This window comes from Mustelus asterias, chromosome 5 (genome assembly GCF_964213995.1).
Source record: "Mustelus asterias chromosome 5, sMusAst1.hap1.1, whole genome shotgun sequence".
In the NCBI taxonomy this organism is placed as follows: domain Eukaryota; kingdom Metazoa; phylum Chordata; class Chondrichthyes; order Carcharhiniformes; family Triakidae; genus Mustelus; species Mustelus asterias.
In genome coordinates, this window is record NC_135805.1 from 146,147,152 (window position 1) to 146,167,920 (window position 20,769).

At 49.1% G+C, this 20,769-nt stretch overlaps 1 protein-coding gene across 1 annotated transcript in view; it reads right to left on the minus strand.

Annotated features, from left to right (window-relative positions):
* Positions 1 to 288: 288 nt before the first annotated feature.
* LOC144493870 (transmembrane protein 143-like) overlaps positions 289 to 20,769 on the minus strand; it is an 88,267-nt gene continuing 67,786 nt past the window's right edge. The window contains exons 5-7 of the mRNA XM_078213444.1: positions 10,569 to 10,714; positions 7,658 to 8,130; positions 289 to 823 (exon numbers count right to left, since the gene is read on the minus strand). Of these exons, the coding sequence (XP_078069570.1) occupies positions 687 to 823; positions 7,658 to 8,130; positions 10,569 to 10,714 (756 nt within the window). The 3' untranslated portion in view covers positions 289 to 686. The remainder of the gene's footprint in view (positions 824 to 7,657; positions 8,131 to 10,568; positions 10,715 to 20,769) is intronic.

Here is a 20,769-nt window from a genome sequence, read left to right on the forward strand (position 1 = left end):
TCACCCTCACTTTCCCCTAACCTCCCCCCTCCTGCTCACTGTCCCCTCACTCAGCCTCTCCATATCACCCTGCTCCTTCTCCACACCCTCTCCTCACCACCCAGACTGCTTCCACCTCCTTGCTCCTCCCGCTCTCCTCTCCCTCCCCGTACCACTATCTTCACCCATCACCCTCACTTCTCTGCACTCCTCCTCTCCCTCCCCTTACTGCTCCCCTCATTCCATCCTCTTCCCCATTTCTCACCCCCTCCTCATCCCTCCCTCAGCCCCTACCCCTGAGTTCCACCTGGTTAAACCCCGCAGATGGTTCCCTTTCTCGCTGAACTCTGGCCGGGACCCCTCTGGCTGCTCCCCCTCCCTCTCACTGGAAGGGGCTGCGTGCTGTGCAGATGTCCTGAAGGTCACAGCCTGTTCTCCCTCAGGGAGACAGCGGGCGGCTGCCAGCTGTTCGACAGCCAGAGCCATCGCTTCCGTCTGGTGCTTCTGGCGGTGGTTGTGTATCTGGTAGCGGTGGGGTGTGTTGGTGGGGGTGGGGGGGGGGGGGGGGGGGGGGGGTGGAGTTGAGGGAGGGGGTGGTTGATCTTCAGTAGCCGGTAGGGTTCTCCTGCCTCTTCCCTCCCCCACCCTGTCCGATACTCCCACAGCCAACGCGGTGTCCGGCCTGTGCAAGGTGGCTCCTCCTGGCCTCAGCGCTCGCTCAGCCGCCTCTCGAAGCTCCGGAGATTGGTCAGGGCCCGATCCCCATTGAACATGACGGGCAATCCCGAACGCTCCCTCAGCCACATGGAGACCTTGTTGGTCAGCAGAGTTGCCATTTCCGTACCTGCCAGGGAGGGGTGGTGGAGGGAGGGAGGGGTGGTGGTGGGGGGGGGGGGGGGGGGGTTAAAGTAGACACAATGCGGTCAGACAGTGAACGCTCACCCCTCCTCTTGTCCCTCCAAACCCAGGAGCCGGGTGCTGAAATGCAGCTCAGAGTGCAGAGTTGTGATCGCATGGAGCAGAGTCAATATCCTTTCCCAAAGGTAGGGGAGTCTAAAACTAGAGGGCATAGGTTTAAGGTGAGAGGGGAGATATACAAAAGGGACCAGAGGGGCAATTTTTCCCACACAGAGGGTGTTGAGTGTCAGGAACAAGCTGCCAGAGGTAGTAGTAGAGGCGGGTACAATTTTGTCTTTTAAAAAGCATTTAGATAGTTACATGGGTAGGATGGGTATAGAGGGCTATGGGCCAAATGCGGGCAATTGGGACTAGCTCAGTGGTTAAAAAAAAAGGCAGCATGGACAAGTTGGGCCGAAGGGCCTGTTTCTATGCTGTAAACCTCTATGACCTCCGTGCTCAGCAAACACAGCGATAGCAACAGGAGGAGACCATTCGGCCCATCAAGCCTGCTCCGCCATTCCACACGGTGTCTGACCAGTGGAAACAAACCCCCAGTGTCCACCCTATCGAACTCCCTTCAGCATCCTAGACGTCTCAATAAGATTGTCTCTCACTCTTCTCCAGAGAACACAAACCAAGCTTACTCAGCTCCCAATCACAGGACATCCCCCTCCTTTTCCAGGGCCCGAACTTCGCCGTATGGCCTCCAACGCGAGTAAATCTTCCTTAAACGTGGAGTCCAAAATTGCGTACACAATTCCAGATGCAGTCTCACCAAAGCCTGGCATAAGCGTAGCAAGACTTCTTTATCCCTTGCTTCCAATGCTAATGCAATAAAAGCCAATGTGCCATTTGTCTTTCTAACTGCTTGCTGTCTTCGCCATGCTAACTTGTGTGAGTCTCTTGGAACATTTGCAAGCTTCACACCATTGAAAGAATGTTTTGCCTTTCTGTTCTTTTGATCAGCGGGAATAAGTTCACGCCTCCATCTTGTTGCTCATCTCACCCATCTGTCTGTCTCTCCTTGCGGCCTCTTTGTGTCCTCCTCACAGTTTGCAATCCCAGCGAGCTCGGTACCCTCAACAAACTTGGATACATTGCTCTCCGTCTCGTCATCGACGCATTGAGATAGATTGTGAATAGCTGATCAGCACCGATCGCTGTGCCACCCCACAGATCACAGCCTCCCAACTATGAGAAAGCCCCATCTCTCTCTCTCCTCTCTCTTTCCTGTCCGTTAACCAATGCCCGTCGGGGAATGGGCAAATGAATGCTGGTCTGGCCAGAGATGCCCACATCCTCTGAATGAAGAAATGAAGAATGAAATCCTCAATCCATGCTATTATATTGGACTGAGTACAAGTCAGGCAGCTGGAGGGAGGGAGGCAGGGTATGTGAGTTACGAAACGAATCATGGGCGACTTTAACGTTTGCACAACCTCGGCAAACCTTTTTCTGAATGGAGGTCGGTCACCAGTGGAGTGCCCCAGGGATCTGTTCTGGGACCCTTGATGTCTGTCATTTTCATAAATGACCTGGATGAGGAGGTGGAGGGATGGGTTGGTAAGTTTGCTGACGACACGAAGGTTGGTGGTGTTGTGGATAGTTTGGAGGGATGTCAGAAGCTGCAGCGTGACATAGATAGGATGCAAGACTGGGCGGAGAAGTGACAGATGGACTTCAACCCGGATAAATGTGTCGTGGTCCATTTTGGCAGGTCAAATGGGATGACCATAGAATATAGAACATAGAACAGTACAGCACAGAACAGGCCCTTCAGCCCACGATGTTGTGCTGAGCTTTATCTGAAACCAAGATCAAGCTATCCCACTCCCTATCATCCTGGTGTGTTCCATGTGCCTATCCAATAATCGCTTAAATGTTCCTAAAGTCTGACTCCGCTATCACTGCAGGCAGTCCATTCCACACCCCAACCACTCTCTGAGTAAAGAACCTAACTCGGACATCCTTCCTATATCTCCCACCATGAACCCTATAGTTATGCCCCCTTGTAATAGCTCCATCCACCCGAGGAAATAGTCTTTGAACGTTCACTCTATCTATCCCCTTCATCATTTTATAAACCTCTATTAAGTCTCCCCTCAACCTCCTCCGCTCCAGAGAGAACAGCCCTAGCTCCCTCAAACTTTCCTCATAAGACCTACCCTCCAAACCAGGCAGCATCCTGGTAAATCTCCTCTGCACTCTTTCCAGCGCTTCCACATCCTTCTTATAGTGAGGTGACCAGAACTGCACACAATATTCCAAATGTGGTCTCACCAAGGTCCTGTACAGTTGCAGCATAACCCCACGGCTCTTAAACTCCAACCCCCTGTTAATAAAAGCTAACACACTATAGACCTTCTTCACAGCTCTATCCACTTGAGTGGCAACCTTCAGAGATCTGTGGATATGGACCCCAAGATCTCTCTGTTCCTCCACAGTCTTCAGAACCCTACCTTTGACCCTGTAATCCACATTTAAATTAGTCCTACCAAAATGAATCACCTCACATTTATCAGGGTTAAACTCCATCTGCCATTTTTTAGCCCAGCTTTGCATCCTATCTATGTCTCTTTGCAGCCTACAACAGCCCTCCACCTCATCCATTACTCCACCAATCTTGGTGTCATCAGCAAATTTACTGATCCACCCTTCAGCCCCCGCCTCTAAGTCATTAATAAAAATCACAAAGAGCAGAGGACCAAGCACTGATCCCTGTGGCACTCCGCTAGCAACCTGCCTCCAGTCCGAAAATTTTCCATCCACCACCACCCTCTGTCTTCGATCAGATAGTCAGTTACCTATCCAATCGGCCAACTTTCCCTCTATCCCACACCTCCTCACTTTCATCATAAGCCGACCATGGGGGACCTTATCAAACGCCTTTCTAAAATCCATGTATATGACATTAACTGCCCTACCTTCATCAACACACTTAGTTACCTCCTCAAAAAATTATATCAAATTTGTGAGGCATGACTTGCCCTTCACGAATCTGTGCTGACTATCCCGGATTAATCCGCATCTTTCTAAATGGTCGTAAATCCCATCTCTAAGGACCTCTTCCATCAACTTACCAACCACCGAAGTAAGACTTACCGGCCTATAATTACCAGGGTCATTTCTATTCCCTTTCTTAAACAGAGGAACAACATTCGCCACTCTCCAGTCCTCTGGCACCATCCCCGTGAACAATGAGGACCCAAAGATCAAAGCCAAAGGTTCTGCAATCTCATCCCTTGCCTCCCAAAGAATCCTAGGATATATTTCATCAGGCCCAGGGGACTTATCGACCTTCAGTTTATTCAAAACTGCTAGTACATCCTCCCTCCGAACATCTACTTCCCCAGCCTATTAGCCTGTAACACCTTCTCTTCCTCAAAGACATGGCCCTTTCCTTGGTGAACACTGAGGAAAAGTATTCATTCATCACCTCTCCTATCTCTACTGACTCCATACACAAGTTCGCACTACTGTCCTTGACCGGCCCTAACCTCACCCTGGTCATTCTTTTATTCCTCACATAAGAGCCTTGGGGTTTTCCTTGATCCGACCCGCCAAGGACTTCTCATGCCCCCTCCTAGCTCTCCTAAGCTCCTTTTTCAGCTCATTCCTTGCGAACTTGTAACCCTCAATCGAGCCATCTGAACCTTGTTTCCTCATCCCTTCATAAGCTTCCCTCTTCCTTTTTACAAGACACTCCACCTCTTTTGTGAACATGAAGGAGTATAATATCAAGGGTAAGACTCTTAGCAGTGTAGAGGATCAGAAGGACCTTGGAGTCCGGGTCCATCGGACTCTGAAATCGGCCTCGCAGGTAGAGGAGGTGGTTAAGAAGGCGTATGGTGTGCTGGCCTTCACCAATCGAGGGATTGAGTTTAGGAGTCGGGAGATAATGATGCAGCTTTATAAGACCCTCGTCAGACCCCACTTTGAGTACTGTGCTCAGTTCTGGTCGCCTCATTACAGGAGGGATGTGGAAATTATTGAAAGGGTACAGAGAAGATTTACAGGATGTTGCCAGGATTGGTTGGAATGCCTTATGAGGATAGGTTGAGGGAGCTCGGTTTTCTTTCCTTGGAGAGACGAAGGATGAGAGGTGACCTGATAGAGGTGTACAAGATGTTGAGAGGTATAGATCGGGTGGATTCTCGGAGACTGAAATGGCTACGAGAGAACACAGGTTTAAGGTGCTGGGGAGTAGGCACGGAGGAGATGTCAGGGGTAAGTTTTTCACTCAGAGGGTGGTAGGTGAGTGGAATCGGCTGCCGTCAGTGGTGGTGGAGGCAAACTCGATAGGGTCTTTTAAGAGACTTCTGGATGAGTACATGGAACTTAATAGGATTGAGGGTTATAGGTAAGCCTACATATAAGCCTAGGTAGAGAGGGACATGACCGGCGCAACTTGTGGGCCGAAGCGCCTGTTTGTGCTGTATTTTTTTCTATGTTCTATGTTCTAAACCAACCAGAAAGAAGGGTTGGGTGAGGGAATGCATTTGAGACAGTTTCCTAAATACCAGGTCGTCTTGCAACCATGAAAGAGCCTATTTTTAGATCTTGTGTTCTGAAACGGGACAGGGTTAACCTCTGGTTAAATGTGGTCATAACGTGGGAGTATTTCACGCTGAGTCTGAGAGCAACATACTCACATCTGAAACTATCGGATTGAACTTAAATAAAGCTGATTCATTTACCATTTTGTGAGATGCGGAGCGGACCAGCGAGGCCAGCATTTGTCTTTTACTCCAACCATGACGAGCATTTTTGTCACTTAATCTCTCCCAGCCTCCACCCTATCCCAGACTGTCCCTTTCATTCTGTACCCCCTGGGTGCTGAATGTTTGGAATTCTCTACCACAGCAGAGGCTCAGTCTTCGAGTATGTGCAAGACTGATGGTAGAGAGGGCTCGAAGGGCTGAATGGCCTACTCCTGCTCCTATTCCTTGTGTCAGGTAATGGCAAAGTGTACCTCACAAAAGGTGAAGGAAAGCGAGGCTCACGGAATTGTGAGAGAGAGTTTGGACAGGGGAGAGATTATGTTTCTGGTACATTCCCAGTGTCTATCACTCTGAAGGAAGGGGCAGGATAATGAGAGGTGTGGAGTCATTGTGGCTAAGGAAGGAGGCCATGCAGCCTGTTGAATCCTGCTGGCTCTTGGTAGAGCAATCCAGACAGTTCTGTTCCACGCCTGCCCCACATAGCTCTGCAAGTCTCTTTCCCTCAAGAGCCCCTCCAATTTCCTTCCGAAGTCGTTCATCGTCTCCACTTCCTAACACTCTTCCAAACAGGCAGCAAGTTCAGGTTCATCACTACTGACTGCATGAAAAAGATTCCTCCTTACATTCCCCCCCAACTCGCATTTCTTGGTCCAAACTGTCAAACTGCTTCCCAGATCGAGCAGCGAATGATGACAGGGTTTCTTTCTCTACCTCATCTGAACAGGTGCTAATCTCGTACGCCTCCCTCAGATCTTCCCCTCGATCTCCTTAGCTCCAAACAGGTCAACCCCAACTTTTCCAACCCTAACCCCTGTGGAAAATCACCCTCATACCCTGGGGTCAAGTCTGGTAAATCTCCTTCGGACCACCCACTTGAGGAACCCTCCTCCCTCTGCCCTCCACACCTCCCTAAAGTGAGATGAGCGAAACCACAGTATGCCACAGTATGCTGATGCTGCAAACTAACGTGGGAAGGTAAGCTGTGGGGAGGACACAAAGAGATACAGACTGCTCAAGCGATCAGGCGTGAGAGTGGCAGGTGGAGTATGATGCAGGGAAGTGTGAGCTTATTCATGGTGGTGGCAACAAAAGGGGAACAAATTTTGTGGGGCAGGTGAGAGGCCAGTAAATGTTGGCATTCAGGGGGTACAGGGCGTCCTTGGGCAGAATGTTAGCAGATGCAGGCACAGCAAGCAATTAGGAAGGTAAATGGCAAGTTGGCCTTTACAGCAAGGGGACTGGGGTACAGGAATGAATAAGTCTGGCTACAACTGGACAGGGCTCAGGTCAGTTCGGTTTGAGTCTGTGTACTGGAAGAAAATACTTCAAAGCAATACACTCAGGATTCATGAGACTGATTCCCAACATGGGAGGGTAGCCAATGAAGAGAAACACAGCAGCTGGTGTAGAGATTTCCTGGCGTTTAGATGAATGAGAGCTGATCTCAGAAATTTACAGGAATTAGAGTCAACACATGGGAAAAGTGTAAAGGGAGATTTACTCTGTATTTAACCCCGCGCTGTACCTGTCCTGGGAGTGTTTGATGGGGACGGTGCAGAGGGAGTGTTACTCTGCATCTAACTCCGTGCTGTACCTGTCCTGGGAGTGTTTGATGAGGACAGTGTAGAGGGAGCTTTACTCTGTATTTAACCCCGTACTGTACCTGTCCTGGGAGTGTTTGATGGGGACGGTGCAGAGGGAGTGTTACTCTGCATCTAACTCCGTGCTGTGTCTGTCCTGGGAGTGTTTATTAGGGACGGTGCAGAGGGAGCTTGATTCTGTATCTAACCCCATGCTGTCCCTGTCCTGGGAGTGTTTGATGGGGACAGTGTAGAGGGAGCTTTACTCTGTATTTAACCCCGTACTGTACCTGTCCTGGGAGTGTTTGATGGGGACAGTGTAGAGGGAGCTTTATTCTGTATTTAACCCCGTGCTGTACCTGTCCTGGGAGTGTTTGATGGGGACAGTGTAGAGGGAGCTTTACTCTGTATCTAACCCCGTGCTGTACCTGTCCTGGGAGTGTTTGATGGGGAGGGTGCAGAGGGAGTGTTACTCACTGTGATCGGGCCTGGTGTCTGGTGATTGGTGGAGCAGCAGGCTGAAGGCGTGTGCCAGCATCAGTTCTTTGATGTGTTCCTGCTGGGCACGTCGTACCAGGGTGACGAGCAGCTCACCATTGTTGGAAGTGCTCTTGTTGTATAGCATGTTGGCGTGGTTGAGGGCGTGCTGGTCACGTTTGAGCTGGAAGAGGCGCTGCCGGCGGTGCACCATCAGCATGGTGAAGAGCAGCAGCAGCAGCAGGAAGTCCACCTTCAGGCTGTAGAAGCCCAGTACCGTCAGATTGGCAAAGAGAGCCGAGCCCCCAGCCACCAGGGTGAAATAGAGGAAGGTGCGATCCGTAAAGGTGATGCGCATCTTCACCGCCGGTAGCAGGTGCTCCAGGTTCTCCAGCGGGATGTCCTTGAAGGATTTCAGGACCAGCCGGTCCTTCTTTAGCCGAGCTGCCATTAGTACCCGCTTGCAGTACCGCCTGTGGGGAGAGGGTGGGAAAGAATGAGTGTTAGCATGGATTGAATATTTTCTCGCCAACTTGCGACATCCCCCCCTCCAAATGCACACCATGTCCATTCCTGAACATGCACAAATTGCCCAGATTAAACATGGCCACCATGCCCACTCCTCATAATGGGCTACCTGCCCTGATTAAACATGGCCACCATGCCCGTCCACAAATTGATCAGCCGCCCAGATTAAATATGGCCACCATCCCCAGTCCTCAAGTTGACCCACTGCCCAGATTAAACATGGCCACCATGCCCGTCCACAAATTGATCAGCCGCCCAGATTAAATATGGCCACCATCCCCAGTCCTCAAGTTGACCCACTGCCCAGATTAAACATGGCCACCACGCCCGTCCTCAAATTGACCAGTCGCCCAGGTTCAACATGGGTGCCTCATCCACTCTACGAATGGATGGCCCGCCGAGATTAAACAAGACATTCCTGTCCACTCAAGGTGGATGACCCCACCAGATTCAATATGGCTGACGTGCTCATGCAAAATGGATGACCTCACCGAAATTATACATGACTGCTAGATTGGAGAGGTTAGGGCTGTTTCCCTTGGGGAGAGGAAGGCCGAGAGGAGACTCGACAGAACTATTGAAGATCCTGAGGGGCATGAACAGGGCAAATAGTGAGAAAATGTTCCCACTCAGTCAGGAACTAGAGGGCAGAGATTCAGAATAATGAGCAAAAGGAGTAGAAGAGATTGGAAGAAATTATTTTGTCAACCTGAGGGTGGTGGGAATCTGGATTGAACGTCTTGGGAAGGTGGTGGAGGTCTTCAAAAGGGAATTTGGACTGCTATCTGAAAAGAAAGACTGTGCAAGGTTATGGCGATAAGGGACATGGTAGAGAAGGCCAGTGCAACCTGGATGGGCTGGAATGAATGTGCCAGCAGGCTCAAAGCCACAGCATTTTCACAGGATGTGAATCCCAATAACCAGATTAACAGTTGTAGACAGACCAGAAGAAATACATCGTCCTGCTCATAGGAAACACTTTGGGTAGACGATTGCACCATCCAGGGAAGACAAACATATGCTATGCTATATAAGACCCTCGTTGCAGCTATATAAGACCCTCGTCAGACCCCACTTGGAGTACTGTGTTCAGTTCTGGTCGCCTCACTATAGGAAGGATGTGGAAAAGATTGAAAGGGTGCAGAGGAGATTTACAATGATGTTGCCTGGATTGAGTGGCATGCCTTATGAGGATAGGCTGAGGGAGCTCGGTCTTTTCACCTTGGAGTGACGAAGGATGAGAGGAGACCTAATAGAGGTGGATAAGATGTTGAGAGGCATAGATCGGGTGGACTCTCAGAGGCTTTTTCCCAGGGTGGAAATGTCTGCTACGAGAGGACACAGGTTTAAGGTGCTGGGGGGTAGGTACAGGGGAAATGTTAGGGGTAAGTTTTTCACACAGAGGGTGGTGGGCGAATGGAATCGGCTGCCGTCAGGGGTGGTGGAGGCAAACTCAATAGGGTCTTTTAAGAGACTCCTGGATGAGTACATGGAGCTTAATAGAATGGAGGGTTATAGGTCGGCCCAGAAGGTAGGGATGTGTTCGGCACAACTTGTGGGCCGAAGGGCCTGTTTGTGCTGTAGTTTTTCTATGTTTCTATATGTTAATCTGAGAACTAACAGAAGCCAAAGGAACAGCCAGCCAAATATACAGAGAGAATCTTCAAAGAGAAACAATAGTTGGCAACCTGTTTGTGGAAACAGGGGGCAGATGCCATCTAGCAACCTGAGTTAGCAGCCTGTAAGCTGGTTCTAGCTAGCAGACCAGAAGCAAGAATCCAGAAACCTTCATAGAGGCAGTTAAAACCAATATCGTTGCTGAAACAAGAAGACGTTCCCCAGAATAACTCTGCAATCGTGTACAGTGTGGTAACTATAATCTGGCTTTTACTTGTAGATCTATTGGATTGGATGTTGTTTGGGAAAAGGGAAGTCCTGAAAGAGTTCAGATCTTGTCAGTGTACATTGGATCAAAAGGTTAATTGCTACTTAGACTGTGTGGGTGTGTTTAGTAGTCGCTTGTATGTAATTGTCTGAGATCACTGTAGTCCTGCTTGTGTATATATGTGTTTTCTTTACTGTAATAAACATAGAACATAGAACATAATAAACAGTTTTTAATAAGTGTTATACTATGAATGGGCTGGTTACTGTGCTCACTGGGTATTGCATGCAGTTCCTCATACCATTAACCATACACCACCATGAACCGGTGTTTCCAATTTGGGACATCCTGGCAGATACCATCAGTCGGGTTTGTGGCAGGGCCAAATCACCACCACTGGGAAGACTCTGTGAACAGAATGGTTGTCCTCCCCACCTATCAACGGCAATCTCAAACGCTTGCTGCCAACTCGTTTGCCCGCCAGCGCCAGGTTCTTACCGGTGCATCGGGGCCTTCACCTTGCCCTGGAAGAACCACCCCTTGGAGGACTGGATCTTCTCTTGCATCTCCCTCGGAGGGGTGCCCAGCCTCACGCCCAGCGCCCAGAACATCATGTACTCGTAGTTCTCCACTTGGACAGTCACCTGAGGCAAACGGAGAGAGAGAGTGTGGGCTATTCAGCTCCTGTGGAAATGTGGGGGGTGGAAGCAGGGGGAAAACGAGTGTCAAATTCCCACCTTAAAGAGGCACGCATGAAATTGGAACCTGAGAACCGGGGTCCCCACGGTCTGCAAGCTCCATGCGCCAATCAGCCACTCAGAGAAGAACAAAGGGCAGTACAGCATTGCAACAAGCCATTCAGTCCACCAAGCCTGCGCCGACACATGCTGCCTTTCTAAGCTAAAGACCTTTTGTCTCTACATGGACAATATCCCTCTATTCCCAGCCTATTCACGTACCTTTCTTCAGTTGCTGGAAACACAGAATGGTACACCGTCGGGGAAGGCCCATCATGTCTGTGCTGGCTCTTTGTCCCAATCAATCCTGCATTGCCTGCAGCCCTGTCAAACTTTTCCCCTTTGAGAATTTATCCATATGAACATACGGAATTGGAGCAGGAATAGGCCACTTGGCCCCTCGAGCCTGCTCCGCCATGCAATAGGATCATGGCTGATCTGATGTTAGCCCCCAACCCCACATTCCTGCTGACCCACCCGATAACCTTTCAGCCTCTCGGTAATCAGGAATCTATCGAACTCTGTCTTAAAAAATATTCAAAGTCTCTGCTCCCACTGCCTTTTGAGGAAGAGAGTTCCAGAGACTCACCACCCTCTGAGTGAAAACAATTCTCCTAATCTCCACCTGAAATGGGCCACCCCTGATTTTTAAACAGTGACTCCTAGTTCTAGATTCTCTCACAAGAGGAAGCATCCTCTCCACATCCACCCTGTCCAGTACCCCTCAGGATCTGAAAGGTTTTGATCAAGTTGCCTCTTACTCTTCTCTTTACTCTAAAAAGCTAACCTCGCCAACCTTTTCTTATAAGACAACCTGCCCATTCTTCGTATTAGTTTGGTAAACATTCTATGAACTGTTTCTGATACATTTATATCTTTCCTTAAATAAGGCGACAAAGAGAACCATAGAAAAGTTACAGCACAGGAGGCTGTTCAGCCCATCTTGTCCATGTTAGCCCAAATTCACCCAGGTGCCATTTCTAATCTCAACTTCTTGGCCTGGGTCACTGTCTGTGTGGAGTTTGCACATTCTCCTCGTGTCTGCGTGGGTTTCCTCGGGTGCTCTGGTTTCCTCCCACAGTCCAAAGATGTGCGGGTCAGGTAGATTGGCCGTGCTAAGTTGCCCCTCAGTGTCAATGGGACTAGCTAGGGTAAATGCATGGCATTATGGGGATAGGGCCTGGGTGGTATTGTGGTCAGTACAGACTCGATGGGCCGAATAGCCTCCTTCTGCACTGTAGGATTCTATGATTCTTGCACTCGGCCCATTGCCCGAGAGCTTACATAAGTTAATGTGCAGATCCAGGTACTTTTAAAAAGAGTTCAGGGTCTCTGCCTCCACCACCAACATGAGCAGCGAATTCCAGACACCCACCACCTTCTGCATAAAATAGTTCTTCCTCATATCCCCTCTACACCTACTGCCACTTATCTTGAATCTATGTCGCCTACTTCGAGAATTCTCCACCAAGGGAAACAATTTTATCCTGTCCACTCTATCTCTTCCACTCAGAATTTTGTACAGCTCGAGCAAGTCACCCCTCAGCTGTCTTTGTTCCAAGGAAAATAAATCCAACTTATCCAATCTCTCCTCATAGCTACACTTTTCCAGCCCTGACAACATTCCTGTAAACCCCCTCTGCACTCTCTCCAGAGTAATTATGCCCTTCCTGTAATGTGGTGACCAAAACTGCATGCAATACTCCAGCTGCGGCCTCACCAGTGCTTTATACCAGTCCAACATTACATCTTTCCTTTTATATTCTATACTCCAGATGTTGTCTCACCAGTGCCCTGCACAACTGAAGCATAATCTTCATACTTTTGTCATAAATTCCCCTCACAATAAACTAGCTTTCCTAATTACTTACTGTCCTGTATACTAGCCTTTTGTGATTCATGCACTAGAATGCCCAGATCCCTCTGCATCTCAGAACTCTGCAGTCTTTCCCCATTTAGATAATGAGTTTTTTTGTGCTTCCTGCCAAAACGGACAATTTCACATTTGCCCACATTATATTCCATTCATCAGATTTTTGCCCACTCACTTAACCTATCTATTGTACCCGCAAATAAAAATAGAATACTATGGACTCTGGAAATCTGAAATAAAACAAAAAATGCTGGATAAACTCAGCAGGTTTGGCAGCAGCTGTGGAGAGAAACATTTCAAGCCAATATGACCCTTCCACAGAACCAAGTTCTGGATTTCAAATGTTAACTGTGCTTCTGCCTCCACAGATGCTGCCAGACCTGCTGAGCTCATCTCACATTTTCTGTTTCTATCCCTTTGTACCCTCCCTAGGTCCTCTTCACAATTTACTTTCCTACCTACCTTTGTGTTGTCAGTAAACTTAGCAACCATACCTTCAGTCCTTCATATAAACAAATAAACTGTAAATAACTGAGGCCCCAGCATAGATCCCTGTGGCACACCACTCGTCACATCAGAAAGTCACTCATTAATGCCAACTCCCTGTTTGCTGTTAGCGAGTCAATCTTCAATCCATTTCCTGATTTACAGCAAGATCTCAGAGGTCACATGTTCTTCAATATTCAGGTACCCCCTATGGAACCCCCTATGCCACGAGCTTTTATTTTCCACAGTAACCTTAGATGAAGCATCTTATCAAATGTCTTCTGAAACTTGAGGTACAGTACATCCACTGGCTCCCCTTTATCCACAGCACATGTGAGTCCTTCAAAGAACTCTAATAACTTTGTTAAATGTGATTTCCCTTTCACAAAACCATGGCGATTCTGCCTGGTTGTCTTGATTTTCCTAAGTGCCCTGCTATAACATCTTTCATAATGATTTTGAATTTTCCTTGTGACAGATGTGAGGCTAACTGGCCCGTAGTTTCCTGCTGTCTGTCTCCCTCCCCCTTTGAATACAGGAGTTACATTCGTTCTTTTCCAATCGAATGGAACCTTTCCCAAATCTGAGGAATTTTGGAGAATTCAAAGCAATGCATCAACTCTCACTAACCACTTCTATAACGAGTTAACAGACAGGGGGGGGAGGGGGGATTTGTCACCCATAGCTGCAACGATTTGCTGAATACCATGTCCGTGGTGACTGTGATCTTCCTTCCATTTCCTGATTTACAGCAAGATCTCAGAGGTCACATGTTCTTCAATATTCAGGTCCCAATCTATACCAGCCTGTAGTCATGTGCCTGGCGATTGGATCGGATTTATTAATTTCTATTTGTGCTATCAGTTCATTTGATTTGTTTTGAATGTGATGTGCGTTTAGATTCAGAGCTTTTAGTTTATCCCCTTATGACCATTCGTACTGATTCGGTTCCCGCCGGCCTTTCAGTCAGTGGACTCCAGGTCACATGAGCTCAACACCCACCAGAAAAACATGTCCCCTCATCCCTGCACCACCCACGTCGGTTTGTTTGTCAATCGCCTTCAGTCTGTGGGACCCTCAGGCATCCAGTCATTGCAAAGAGACGGTCCATATTCATACTATCAACACACAACCTCAAACTCTCATTCGCAAAGCCAGATAGAGAAGCAGCCCGTCAACAACATGTGGGGTGGGGCGCGGGCTGGGGGGGGGGGTGGGGAGGAGAAAGGAGCAGGAGAGAGAGTGGGACAGTAGCATTTGTTTGGGATTGATACAGAGCTAGGGGGAGAGAGCGGGGCAGTGGGACTAGCTTGGGATTGATACAGGGCTATGAGAAGAGAGAGGCAGTGGAATTCGTTTAGGGATTGACACAAGTTGGGGGAGAGAGCGGGGGAGTTGGATAAATTTGGGATTGATACAGGACTATGGGGAGAGAGTGGGGCAGTGGGATTAGTCTGGGATTGATAGAGGGCCATGGGGAGAGAGCGGGCATTGGGATTGATACGGGCTATGGGGACAGCACGGTGCGGGGGAATAGTTGGGGAATGATACAGAGCTATGGGCAGAGAGTGGGGCAGTGAGATTAGTTTGCGGTTTGATACAGAGCTATGGGCAGAGAGTGGGGCAGTGAGATTAGTTTGCGGTTTGATACAGGGCGATGGAGAGAGAGTGGGGCAGTGAGATTAGTTTGCGGTTTGATACAGGGCTATGGAGAGAGAGTGGGGCAGTGAGATTAGATTGCGGTTTGATAGTGGGCTATGGGGAGAGAGTGGGGCAGTGAGATTAGTTTGCGGTTTGATAGTGGGCTATGGGGAGAGAGTAGGGCAGTGAGATTAGTTTGCGGTTTGATAGTGGGCTATGGGGAGAGAGTAGGGCAGTGAGATTAGTTTGCGGTTTGATAGTGGGCTATGGGGAGAGAGTGGGGCAGTGAGATTAGTTTGCGGTTTGATAGTGGGCTATGGGCAGAGAGTGGGGCAGTGAGATTAGTTTGCGGTTTGATAGTGGGCTATGGGCAGAGAGTGGGGCAGTGAGATTAGTTTGCGGTTTGATAGTGGGCTATGGGCAGAGAGTGGGGCAGTGAGATTAGTTTGCGGTTTGATAGTGGGCTATGGGCAGAGAGTGGGGCAGTGAGATTAGTTTGCGGTTTGATAGTGGGCTATGGGGAGAGAGTGGGGCAGTGAGATTAGATTGCGGTTTGATAGTGGGCTATGGGGAGAGAGTAGGGCAGTGAGATTAGTTTGCGGTTTGATAGTGGGCTATGGGGAGAGAGTGGGGCAGTGAGATTAGTTTGCGGTTTGATAGTGGGCTATGGGCAGAGAGTGGGGCAGTGAGATTAGTTTGCGGTTTGATAGTGGGCTATGGGCAGAGAGTGGGGCAGTGAGATTAGTTTGCGGTTTGATAGTGGGCTATGGGCAGAGAGTGGGGCAGTGAGATTAGTTTGCGGTTTGATAGTGGGCTATGGGCAGAGAGTGGGGCAGTGAGATTAGTTTGCGGTTTGATAGTGGGCTATGGGGAGAGAGTGGGGCAGTGAGATTAGTTTGCGGTTTGATAGTGGGCTATGGGCAGAGAGTGGGGCAGTGAGATTAGTTTGCGGTTTGATAGTGGGCTATGGGCAGAGAGTGGGGCAGTGAGATTAGTTTGCGGTTTGATAGTGGGCTATGGGGAGAGAGTAGGGCAGTGAGATTAGTTTGCGGTTTGATAGTGGGCTATGGGCAGAGAGTGGGGCAGTGAGATTAGTTTGCGGTTTGATAGTGGGCTATGGGCAGAGAGTGGGGCAGTGAGATTAGTTTGCGGTTTGATAGTGGGCTATGGGCAGAGAGTAGGGCAGTGAGATTAGTTTGCGGTTTGATAGTGGGCTATGGGCAGAGAGTGGGGCAGTGAGATTAGTTTGCGGTTTGATAGTGGGCTATGGGGAGAGAGTAGGGCAGTGAGATTAGTTTGCGGTTTGATACAGGGCGATGGAGAGAGAGTGGGGCAGTGAGATTAGTTTGCGGTTTGATAGTGGGCTATGGGCAGAGAGTGGGGCAGTGAGATTAGTTTGCGGTTTGATAGTGGGCTATGGGCAGAGAGTGGGGCAGTGGGATTAGTTTGCGGTTTGATAGTGGGCTATGGGCAGAGAGTGGGGCAGTGAGATTAGTTTGCGGTTTGATACAGGGCGATGGAGAGAGAGTGGGGCAGTGAGATTAGTTTGCGGTTTGATAGTGGGCTATGGGCAGAGAGTGGGGCAGTGAGATTAGTTTGCGGTTTGATAGTGGGCTATGGGGAGAGAGTAGGGCAGTGAGATTAGTTTGCGGTTTGATAGTGGGCTATGGGCAGAGAGTGGGGCAGTGAGATTAGTTTGCGGTTTGATAGTGGGCTATGGGCAGAGAGTGGGGCAGTGAGATTAGTTTGCGGTTTGATAGTGGGCTATGGGCAGAGAGTGGGGCAGTGAGATTAGTTTGCGGTTTGATAGTGGGCTATGGGCAGAGAGTGGGGCAGTGAGATTAGTTTGCGGTTTGATAGTGGGCTATGGGGAGAGAGTGGGGCAGTGAGATTAGTTTGCGGTTTGATAGTGGGCTATGGGGAGAGAGTGGGGCAGTGAGATTAGTTTGCGGTTTGATAGTGGGCTATGGGGAGAGAGTAGGGCAGTGAGATTAGTTTGCGGTTTGATAGTGGGCTATGGGCAGAGAGTGGGGCAGTGAGATTAGTTTGCGGTTTGATAGTGGGCTATGGGCAGAGAGTGGGGCAGTGAGATTAGTTTGCGGTTTGATAGTGGGCTATGGGCAGAGAGTGGGGCAGTGAGATTAGTTTGCGGTTTGATAGTGGGCTATGGGCAGAGAGTGGGGCAGTGAGATTAGATTGCGGTTTGATAGTGGGCTATGGGGAGAGAGTAGGGCAGTGAGATTAGTTTGCGGTTTGATAGTGGGCTATGGGGAGAGAGTGGGGCAGTGAGATTAGTTTGCGGTTTGATAGTGGGCTATGGGGAGAGAGTAGGGCAGTGAGATTAGTTTGCGGTTTGATAGTGGGCTATGGGGAGAGAGTGGGGCAGTGAGATTAGTTTGCGGTTTGATAGTGGGCTATGGGCAGAGAGTGGGGCAGTGAGATTAGTTTGCGGTTTGATAGTGGGCTATGGGCAGAGAGTGGGGCAGTGAGATTAGTTTGCGGTTTGATAGTGGGCTATGGGCAGAGAGTGGGGCAGTGGGATTAGTTTGCGGTTTGATAGTGGGCTATGGGGAGAGAGTAGGGCAGTGAGATTAGTTTGCGGTTTGATACAGGGCGATGGAGAGAGAGCGGGGCAGTGGGATTAGATAGAGACTGATTCAGGGCGATGGGCAGAGAGAAGGGCAATGGGATTAGTTTGGGGACTGATGCAGGGCTCGGGAGAGAGTGGGACAGTGGGATTAGTTTAGGATTGATACAAGGCTCTGGGGAGAAAGCGGGGTAGTGGCATTAGTTTGGGGATTGATAGAGGGCTATGGAGAGAGATCAGGACAGTGGGATTAGTTTGGGATTGACACAGAGCTATGGGGAGAGAGGGGCAGTGCGAATAGTTTAGGGATTGATACAGGGCTATAGGGAGAGAGCGGGGGAGTAGGATTAATTTGGGATTGATATAGGGCTATGGGGACAGAGGGGCAGTGGGATTAGTTTGGGATTGATACAGGGCGATGGGAATAGCGCAGAACAGTGGGATTAATTTGGGATTGATACAGGATTATGGGGAGAGAGGGGCAGTGGGATTAGTTTAGGTGTTGATACATGGCTCGGGGGGGAGACCGGGAGAGTGGGATTAAATAGGATTGAAACAGGGCTCGGAGGAGAGAGCGAGGCAGTGGCATTAGTTTGCGGTTTGACACAGGGCTATGGGGAGAGAGCAGGGCAGTGGGATTAGTTTGTGGACCGATGCAGGCTACGTTGAGGGAGTGGGGCAGTGGAATTATTTTGGGGATTGATACAGGGCTACGGGTAGGGATCAGAACAGTGGGATTAGTTTGAAATTGATACAGGGCTACGGGGAGAGAGCAAGGCAACGGGATTAGTTTGGGATTGATACAAGGCTATGGGGAGAGGGTGAGGCAGTGGGATTAGTTTGGGATTGATACAAGGCTATGGGGAGAGAGTGGGGCAGTGGGATTCGTTTGGGGATTGATACAGGGCTCTGGGGAGAGAGCGGGATAGTGGAATTAGTTTGCGGATTGGTACAGGGCTATAGGGGGAGAACGGAGCAGTGGGATTAGTTTGGGATTGATACAGGGCCGAGGAAGAAAGCAGGGCAGGAGAATTAGTTTTTGCATTGATACAGGGCTATGGGGTTAAAGCGGGGCAGTGGGATTAATTTGGCATTGATACAGGGCTATGGGGAGAGAGCGGGGTAATGGAATTAGTTTAGGATTGATACAAGGCTATGGGAAGATAGCGGGGTAGTGGGATTAGTTTGGGATTGAAACAAGCTATGGGGCGAGAGTGGGGCAGTGGCATGAGTTTGGGGATTGATACTGGGCTATGGGGAGAGAGCGGGGCAGTGGGATTAGTTTGGGGATTGATAGAGGGCTATGGGGTGGGAGAGTGGGACAATGGGAATAGTTTGGAATTGTTACCGTGCTCTTGGGAGCAAGTGGAGCAGTGGGATTAGTTTGGGATTGATACAGAGCTATGGGGTGGGAGAGAGGGGCAGTGGGATTAGTTTGGGGATTGATACAGGGCTATGGGGAAGGATCGGAGCAGTGGGATTAGATTGGGGATTGAGACAGGGCTGTGGTGAGAGAACAGGGCAGTGGGATTTCTTTGGGGATTGATACAGGGCTATGGGGAGAGAACATAGAACATTACAGCGCAGTACAGGCCCTTCGGCCCTTGATGTTGCGCCGAGCTGTGAAACCAATCTAAAGCCCATCTCACCTACACTATTCCAATATCACCCATATGTTTATCCAATGACCATTTAAATCCCCTTAATGTTGGCAAGTCCACTACTGCTGCAGGCATTCCACGCCCTTACTACTCTCTGAGTAAAGAACCTACCTCTGACATCTGTCCTATATCTATCATCCCTCAATTTAAAGCTATGTCCCCTCGTGCTAGCTATCACCATCCGAGGAAAAAGGTTCTCACTATCTACCCTATTTAATCCTCTGATCATCTTGTATGCCTCTATTAAGTCACCTCTTAACCTTCTTCTCCCTAACGAAAACAACCTCAAGTCCCTCAGCCTTTCCTCATAAGACCTTCCCACCATCCCAGGCAACATCCTAGTAAATCTCCTCTGCACCCTTTCCAATGCTTCCACATCCTTCCTATAATGAGGCCGCACCAGAGTTTTGTACAGCTGCAACATGACCTCCTGGCTCCGAAACTCAAACCCTCTACCAATGGAAGCTAACTCTCTGTATGCCTTTTTAACAACCCTATCAACCCGAGTGCCAACTTTCAGGGATCTATGCATATGGACACCGAGATCTCTCTGCTCATCCACACTACCAAGTATCTTACCATTAGCCCAGGACTCTGTAATCCTATTACTCCTTCCAAAGTGAATCACTTCACACTTTTCCGCATTAAACTGCATTTGCTACCTCTCAGCCCAGCTCTGCAGCTTATCTATGTCCCTCTGTAATTTGCAACAATCTTCCGCACTGTCCACAACTCCACCGATTTCAGTGTCATCCGCAAATTTACTAACCTATCCTTCTACGCCCTCATCCAGGTCATTTATAAAAATGACAAACAGCAGTGGCCCCAAAACAGATCCTTGCGGTACACCACTAGTAACTGAACTCCAGGATGAACATTTCCCATCAACCACCACCCTCTGTCTTCTTACAGCTAGCCAATTCCTGATCCAAACTGCTAAATCACCCTCAATCCCATGCGTCCGTATTTTCTGCAATAGCTTACCGTGGGGAACCTTATCAAACGCTTTACTGAAATCCATATACACCACATCAACTGCTTTACCCTCATCCACCTCTTTGGTCACCTTCTCAAAGAACTCAATAAGGTTTGTGAGGCACGACCTACCCTTCACAAAACTGTGTTGACTATCCCTAATCAAATTATTCCTTTCTAGATGATTATAAATCCTATCTCTTATAATCCTTTCCAAAACTTTGGCCACAACAGAAGTAAGGCTCACTGGTCTATAATCACCAGGGTTGTCTCTACTCCCCTTCTTGAATAAGGGGACAACATTTGCTATCCTCCAGTCTTCTGGCACTATTCCTGTAGACAATGACGACATAAAGATCAAAGCCAAAGGCTCTGCAATCTCTTCCCTAGCCTCCCAGAGAATCCTAGGATAAATCCCATCCGGCCCAGAGGACTTATCTATTTTCACACTTTCCAGAATTGCTAACACCTCCTCCTTGTTAACCTCAATCCCGTCTAGTCCAAAAGCCTGTATCTCAGTGTTCCCCTCGACAACATTGTCTTTTTCCTGCGTGAATACTGACGAAAAATATTCATTTAGCGCCTCTCCTATCTCTTCAGACTCCACGCACAACTTCCCACTACTGTCCTTGAACACCGCTCGACAATCACCAGGCAAGACTGTTCTCTTCCTGTTGGGGAGCACTTCAGCGGTCACGGGCATTCGGCCTCTGATATTCGGGTAAGCGTTCTCCAAGGG